The sequence below is a fragment of the Malus domestica genome, chromosome 03, assembly GCF_042453785.1.
Source record: "Malus domestica chromosome 03, GDT2T_hap1".
Classification (NCBI taxonomy): domain Eukaryota; kingdom Viridiplantae; phylum Streptophyta; class Magnoliopsida; order Rosales; family Rosaceae; genus Malus; species Malus domestica.
In genome coordinates this window covers 6185345-6194065 of record NC_091663.1, presented here as the reverse complement: position 1 = coordinate 6194065, position 8721 = coordinate 6185345, and the positions used below count along the sequence as shown (strand labels likewise).

The 8721-nt window shown below is 39.5% G+C and overlaps 1 protein-coding gene across 1 annotated transcript; it reads right to left on the bottom strand.

Annotated features, from left to right (window-relative positions):
• Window positions 1–4698: 4698 nt before the first annotated feature.
• Window positions 4699–8349, bottom strand: LOC103418912 (uncharacterized). Its single transcript, XM_070818880.1, has 3 exons — window positions 8042–8349; window positions 6177–7832; window positions 4699–5533 (listed from the first exon to the last, which is right to left on the bottom strand). Exons 2-3 carry the CDS (start codon window positions 7676–7678, stop codon window positions 5278–5280), a joined length of 1758 nt encoding a protein of 585 aa, XP_070674981.1. The 5' UTR covers window positions 7679–7832; window positions 8042–8349; the 3' UTR covers window positions 4699–5277.
• Between the last annotated feature and the right edge of the window lie 372 nt (window positions 8350–8721).

Below are 8721 nucleotides of genomic sequence, written 5' to 3'. Positions count from 1 at the left end.
CAATTCTCATGTATCTTTAGGTAAAATATTCTCATGTATCTTTGTTGAAAAAGCCTTCTCTCCAAAGTCTTATTTGCTCTCCAAAAGTCTCACAAATACAAGACCTCCAAAGTCTTCAAACCAATCTTCCCGAAAGAGATAGAGACGAGGATTTTGTGTTGGCAAGATATCCTCTAGGTGGCTAGCCTCTAGGGTTGTCAAGGATGAGTTCTAGGTTTGGGAAATAATAAACATGTACATATTCTTCTGGCCCCCCACACGTCTATGTTTAACTTGTTTGTTGATTGTGTTTAATTTATCCAATCCAATGATTACAAATAAAAAATATATATAAAAGACAAAAAAATTGTGAAAATCATTTCCTGAATTTATATTCTATAAAATTGTATTAACTAAAAGTAAACCACCCAAAATTTGAGCTTTTGACTTTCCCCACCTACTATGGCATCATGCCTATTCATGGCCCTTTTTTTCTTCTTTCCTAATTTGTCATGCATAGGTCAAAAGCTCAATGGGTTTAGAAATTCTTAAACTATCTTTAAAACCCGTTTGGCATCTTTGTACTGTATTATTAATTAATATAATTATTCTCAATTAACATTCTTAATTGATTTTAAGATTTATTTAATCCAAACTAATTAACTTATTGGTTTTCCCAAACTTAAATATAGAAAGTGCTAATCACACATCTATTTTTACTTCTCACACACCCTTGTTAATTTTAGCCAAGAATCTTCTTCTATTCATTCGATCCGACGATCGAAAATTGAGAGAAAAAAAAATGAGCTTGTGGATAGCTCTACCTTAAATTTATTAATACACGAGTACGAGTAACACCTATTATGTTATTACTATCCAAGCTAGAAAAATGATAGAAAACTTATTAAGTTGGAATTGCAACACAATACGGCCACTATCTAATAACTCAACGTTTTTTTATCACATCTCTACTGTGAAGTCTTGAGTCTATGTTTGCATGAATATGCTCAGACAATTTTTTCTAATCATATTCAAACCCTCCCCTTGTCACATTCCGGCCCAGGTCCCCACCACATCCTGAATTCGACTTCACCGCAGCACGATATTATACATTTTGGGCCCCGACCACGTCCTCACGGTTTTGTTTCTGGGAACTCACACGAGAACTTCCCAGTGGATCACCCATCATGGGATTGCTCTCGCGCGAACTCGCTTAACTTCGGAGTTCCGATAGAACCCGAAGCCAGTAAGCTTCCAAAAGACCTCGTGTTAGGTAAAGATGAGAATATACATATAAAGCTTACATGATCCACTCCCCCTGGGCAATGTGGGATGTTACACCCCTCCCCTTAATAATAACAAATTAATACATACATATATATATATATATATATATATTATCTTAGAGCACGTCTCTCTACTGAATCACATTACTAAAATGTCTAGACGAATCAAAATTTCTTGAGCTGCGTCCTTTATCGTACATGACTATATAGTATTACCAAAGATCAACAATATATCATAAGGCAACCATCGTGCGTCGAGTTTAAAGACTAATTTGCATTATCGATGTAACTAAGAGTTCTTGGTTGACACGTAAGTAAAACTTCCACACAAGATATATTTTATTAATTGTGTTTAGTGAATCATCCTTAAGCACATAACACTTATCGCAGTGCCTTTATACAAAAAAGAAAAACTTGGGTGAATATATAGATATAATACGTATTTGTGAAACGTTAATACCCAATTATTAACGATTCTATGATTAATAACTATTTGCATGTGCAGTTAAGATTCATTCGCAATTTCTGCTCAACGTGTAAACATGGTTTTTGAATGAGTTTCTTTCAAGAAATTTGTGTATTATGGTAACCTCATTTCTTTGGAGAACAAGAGAAAAAGCAAATGATAATGTTAACAACAAAATACTAGTAACTATAAGAGGGAACAGGTGGAAATCCAAAATAAGAATCTTAGCATCAACTGTCATTATCACACCTAAGGATTGACACTTGTTGATTGTTATAGAGTTAAAGTGAGTTTTGCATCAGTTAACAGTTTATAGTCATATGAATTTGATAAGAGAGTTTCGTATCAGTAAACTGTTCATAGTCAGACCGACTCCTGCATGTAGTATCGATGCTAGCAAAATTACATTTATATATCGTTATTTTGAAGCTTAACCTCCGGTAAGAAGTCTTGGAATTTAAAAGTTTTTTGGTCAATGACAGAGTATATAGAGTGCAAGTTTAGAGAAAATAGGGGTTCAAATGAGATAAGAATAAGGATTGGAGATCATGGAGTACCAAAGAGTGAATGCTTTCGTTATCTTGAATCTATATTACAAAAGAACAGAGAATTGAATGGAGATCTCAAGCATAAAATACAAGCTTGGATGAATGAAGTGGAAAAGTACATTGGGTGTGTTGTGCGACCATAAGGCTCAAGGGAAAATTTTATCGGGGGGCAATAAGGCCAACAATACTTTACGGAACAGAATGTTAGGTGGTCAAGCATCAACACGTGCAGAAAATGAGTGTAACGAAGATGAGAATGCTTCATGGGAAGTGTGACCACACAAGAAATGACAGGAAAAAGAACGAGGATATCCGAGATAACATAAGAGTCTACACAATCGAAGATAAGATGAGAGAAATTGGTTAAGGTGGTTTGGACATGGGAAACGACGACTTACAGATGCTCCAGTTAGAAAATGCGATTATGAGACAGAGATTTAGGGCAAAAGGAGTAGATGAAGACATACGAAAATTTGGAAATAGACTTTAAGAAAAGACATGAACTATTTGGGGCTAATGGAAGACTTAAAGCAAAATTGAGAACAATGACGCTTTAGAATTTATACAACCAACCACACTTGATGGAATAAGATTTTGTTGTTATTGTATATCATTATTGCCACGTTATCTGCAAAAATTTACCCAAAACTAATAACTACCCAACCCATATGATTGGTAACCGACAAATGAGAGTATGAGAGAGAGGCATGGGGAGGCATATGGGAGGATGAATGGAGACATGGAGGTTGTGTTAGGATAATTAAACCGCATCTTTGATTTCACGTGATAGACCGTCATTTTCTGGTTGGACTAACTTAATCCCAATTCCCAAACCACCCTATTTTCTTCTTATATGCATCCATTCGTCTCCCACCCCTATAATATTATTCTTTATCTTTATCAATACTATATAACATAGGTATGTGTCTAGTCATATTTGACTTTCTAAAGCAAACACTTCCAATTTTCATGCCACTACGCGTTGAGCTGAGCTTTATGCACCTTCTAGGGTCTAAACTGCCAAAGTTCACATAATTGAAACCCTATTAAAAGGAAGAAAAAGAAGAATGCTACTATTTATGTGGCCAATATTTGCATTATGCATAAAAAAATGACTCTTCATTGCTTTGCTTTGTGTTCACACTTCTTTCGTCAAGCCTATATGTTGTCCTCCGGAACCCTCATCCTTTGAGAATTTACTATATTAACATGGAACTAGAAGCGTATACGAAATTCAACAACATAGTCACTCGTGGCGGATTTAGGATTCAAACATTGGGGAGTTTTAGTGTTAAAGTATAAGTTTTTTAGATAGAAACAAAGTGTCAAGTGCACAAAAAAAAAATTCAGTTTATTATTCACTTAGGGATTTCGTCTAAAACATAGTTGGCTTGTTGTCATTTGCTAAATAATATTGCACATATGTCAACAGATATCGACGTATACTGAAGCAATCTGATCGGTGATATTTAGACAATTTGTCGAGTTCTGTTGACGAAACATGTCGAGATATGCCTAACTGACATTTCATTAAACATTTGGTAGGCACAAAAAAAAGAATTATATCAAACATTCGGATGGTCCTCCAAAGACCTTTACATATATATCTCTCGGACTTCAGGTGATATGAGACCACCTTAATCTCATTGTGCATCCGCCACTACTCGTGTGAGTTGTATAATGTAAGAAGCAGTTGTACATCGTATATTTTTGGCATTAGGAGTGTTTTTACACTTTCACTTAAGATTGGGACTGCCCTTTTTTCAGTCCCCCATGCATCATCAACCATTTTATTGTGGTATCGTGTCATCATTGTTTCTTAGACAAAGGGTACGCATGTTTCTTATCAACCAACCGCCGATCGAAACAAATCAGCAAAGTTCACAGTGTAATCGTACCCCACCAATCACTAAGTGAACAGCACAAATTTCCAGAGGGTTTTTCAGAATCAATCATTCATAATCATAAGACGAAGGAGGAGGCCAATGGCTAATACTAGTAAATAAAATGCACGAGAAACACGTGCCTTCGTTGACAAGTTGTATTAACAATTTGAAAGAAATTGTAGTAAAACTTTAGAGCAATAATAGGAAGATCAAATTTTTAAAAGAAAAACTAATGAAAAGTGCTTGAAAATTTTGAGTTTTAATCAAAATGACAAAAATGTGTTGCAAGTGAATAGTACCAGAAGTGACTTTTTAGAGTTAAAATGTATTTTTCGTTAAAAGTAAACAGTATCGGGAGTGTTCCGTTAAAACTTCAAGTTTTTTAAATCAAATTTGCAAACAGTATCAGAAGTGACTTTTTATGGTTGTAGATGATTGGATTATTAATTAAATATCAATTAACGTGCTTGTTTCTTATTGGTGACACATCATTTAATTTGCAATTTAGTTTAAAAAATTTAGTCTCCTTAACATTACTCAAAACTTTAACATGGCATATATTAACAAGGACGCTAATTACACTTTTGCCATGTGATTGTGTCAACCAAAAAATATATAATTAACAAAATAGACATGATAATCTGTGCACAAGCAAACCACACCCACGCATCAGCCTAAACACACTGCAATTGTTGCTAACTTGCTGCCGTTTTGCCGCGCATGTGACTGCGTCCCCCGTCACATGCTTCTCCTCCGCCACAAACGCCACCACCCCATTTTCCCACCGCCCCACCAAAACTTGAGGAATCAACAAATAAATATAACAATACAGTACCTCTCGCTTCTCTGTTTTCGTTTTTCTTTTTTTGTTTTCTAATACCATATTCCGAGTAAAATTGGGAAAATTAACGAAGGTGCCGGCTCCGCCGTTGGCGTTGGAGATAGAAACTTACATTCGGAATGCTAATGTAACAAATCCCAAGCTAATACGCACTGCCATGCATTTGACTTAGAATATTGTCTTAGTGAACTTCCCCACTACATGAAAATCTATCTCTTCTGTACCCCTTTTTTCTTTCATTGTTTTTTTTTTTTTTAATTTTTTATATTTACTAAGCATCTTCGATGTCATCAGTCTCAGCGGAGTTGAGAGGGAAGCAAGTTTCCTCACCACCGGTATTCCACAAAAAATGAGCATAGTTGGCGGCGTAGAAGGAGTTGGTTGGGTCAGCCGAGATGGCTTCCAAGAACGTCTCCTCTGCCGCCCACAAGTCGTTCCGAGCCCTCCACAGAAACGTCGCGTATTTGTTGTACGCCTCCGCGTCCGGCGGTTGCACCCCTACCGCTTTTTTAAAGTACTCTTCAGCTCTGTTCATTAAACAAACAAATTAGAAACTTCCCTAAGAAATCAAAGCAAAGATTTTTCATGCGAAGCACGTGAGCTGACCAAACTCACGATGATTTTTGCCAAGAACGGAAAGAGCACCACACACTTCACTATCATGCCATCACCACATTTAAACACTACGACAAATTAAAAAAAAAAACAAGACCAAGACTTTTCTCGTTGAATAAAGTACCGTCCACTAGATTTGAACTTAGAATCGTCGGTAATAAAGTTGAAATGTCACCATAATAAACCTAACCATTTTTTTTGTTTCGTTAGCAATTTTAACACTCTTCTTTTAGCCGTCATCAGCACCAAAATTTAATTCATACCGTGATATAATATTACTGACCCAACAAATTTAAGGACATGAACATTAAAATTAATTAAAATATGAATTTTTTTTTTTTAGCAAACTATATTGGGATGTGCTTAACCTCACAATGGGCTAGTAATAATGTGTTTCAAATTCGTTTTTAACGAGAATCAAACTTAAGACCTCTGACTTACAAGTGAAGCAGAATCCCACTATACCGTAGTATTAAGTGGCTATTAAAACATGAAAATTAGAATTAAGCACTAAAATTAAAAAATTATGAGAAACTTGATGAAATGGAACAGTACCTGTCATAATCATGAGCAACTAGGTAGAGGAACTGCGCGTAATTAGCAAGAAGCAGAGCGTTGCTAGGCTCCATGGACAGTCCCGTTTGGTAAAGAAGCTCAGTTCTGAAGTGCTCGGCGTAATCACCCGCCTCGATATTCGCCGTCACCGGCGAAACAAATCTCTGCATCGTTTCGTGATCCAGAGATTCTTGTACGCCCCGCATTTGATGAGCTTCTTCCACTACTGAATTCCACAGAGCCAGCTCCTCCTCCCTGCTCTCTTGCCCCGAAACCGACTCTGCTTCTCTGGTTGTCCCGAATGAGGACAATTGGGAAGCCCCGTCGGGGACTATTGTCCGGTACTGGTCTGACCGGTCAAACCGGCCGTCACCTTCTGTGCCGCTACCTACCGGTCGGACCTTCCCTCCACCGCCATTGTTTCCGCCTACGGATGTCATCTTGCTGTTGCCGGTCACTGAAAACGACTTACTTGTGGAAGAATCAAATTGGGGGTTATCCAATTTATCGTTCTGAGTCTGAACTTCTTCCACTGAAAGAGTCTCGGCTGCACTGGCGTACAACCCGAGCGGCGGAGCAGCCGCAATGGCGGCGTTGTGGCCTAATGAGTAGACAGTAAAATTCGCCAAGAGGATCATTACATACACCATTAGGGTCGGCGTCTGAGAGAAGACCTGTTGAAATAGCCAGACGAACGAAGCTTGCATCTCCTTCTGCACTCTGCTTAAAATCCCCTGCAAATCTTCGTAGAAGAGAATCTCTCTCATCTGCAAGGTGTAGCTATGGAGCTCTCGGATTATGAACACCATGGAAGAGAAGGCCCTTTTTACAGAGCAGCACGCAGATTCCCCAGCTTCTCGGAAACCCTCCTGCCACTGCATCTTCCGCTTGATGATTCGGAGCGAAAGCGGAAGGTCGACGCTGTTTGCCTTCCGCTCGATGCTAACCTCCGCGACAATCTCGTCCCTCCGCTGCCAATCGGTCGGCCACGGTGGCTCTAGATCGAGCGGCAACTGGAACCGGCTCTGGTTCTGTTCAAATCTCATTCTCATTGCAGACTCACTGACGCCATGAATGTCATCAGAATTCGCCGCCTCCGGTTCCGAATCCGAGGCGTTTCCGTCAACGTTAAAGTCATCTTCGCCGTCAAAATTGTCGGAGAGCTGGAATCTGAGAGCGAGCTCTTGAATCTTCTTCGAGAACTCTTCGTCTGAGAAGGCGTCCAGACTGGCACTGCAAGCTCGTCTAATGGACCGGAATCTCGGCTTCTGGTAGCCGCAGGACCGGGACCGGCTCAGCTTCGTCAACGGCGCACCGAACAACGCCGACCGGTTCAAGCTGTGGACGTAGAGACATAACTGACCTCCACCGTCGCCGCCTCTGTTGCGTCGTTTTGAGGAAGGAGAAGCGATTGAGGAGGCTAGCGCTTGAGATGACGGCGTCGAGTGAGGAACGATCGACTGCGACCATTGCAAGCAGGTCGAAGCAACTTTCACTACCATTTCTCTCTGCTTTCTCAGAACAGAGAAAAATGTGAATAAAAATTGATAAAAATTTGATAAATTTGCGAAAAGCTTTGTATTTATAAAGCTTGGAATTTTTTAATCGGTTCTGCAAAATGTCTCCGCCTTTCTTGCTTCCGACTCACTCTTTAACCTGTAAAAACCAAACAAAAATCAAATCAGCCAAGCACGTGAGAAGGTTTCCCAATTTTCCCGGAAAATCGAAAGTTCTCATGCCACTCATTGTACTTTCCAGGAAAATCGGATCGGTAAAACGCATACCAAAGCCACTCAATGGGGCTCACACGAAAACCTAAATATTCAGATCGCTAGGTAGTAAAAAAAGCATTTCCGTGAACTCACTTGTTCAATTTTCCGGCGGACTCCGGTGAGTTTTCGGATCAAGGTCGGGAGAAACCGATGAATTTTCCGGCGAGGCACTCGCAGCGACGCTCACAAGGCGTAGCTTGAGAGAGAGCGCGTCACTCTTTGTCTCCTATATATACAAAGCACGAGCTTCTTGGAAAAATCTCAGAGCGTGCATAGGTAGTCAGACCGTATGTTTATACGGTACGGGAGACGGGGAGGTCCGGTGGCCGGTTAGTTACTGGGATATTTTGTATACTTTCCGTGGGGTCCGACTTGTCCGAGCCAGCTGGCAATTTGGAGGGGGTTTTGTGTGAAGCTGCTCAACAACTTCGGTCCCCGCGGGTACTTACGCGGACTGTTCCCGATCCGATCCATCTGCTCTCCGTGCGCCACGTGTTACAACCGACCACCACCTTTGCTTTTTTCTGAACCCGGGAAATCCGACCGTCTCCTCATGTTACTTGGGTGACACGTGTTATCTTGCCATTTGATTAAGGAAACGAGAAGGCTAATGATAAAGAGAAATTTTTTATTGTGACAGAAACACGAAGAGGACATTACGTGTTTTTATACAAGTGGTAAAAAATTTTATTTTTTAAGTTATTAACTTTTTAACACACATATCTTATCATTTGTATAGTAACACGTGATCTACCTCCTGTATTCCAATCACA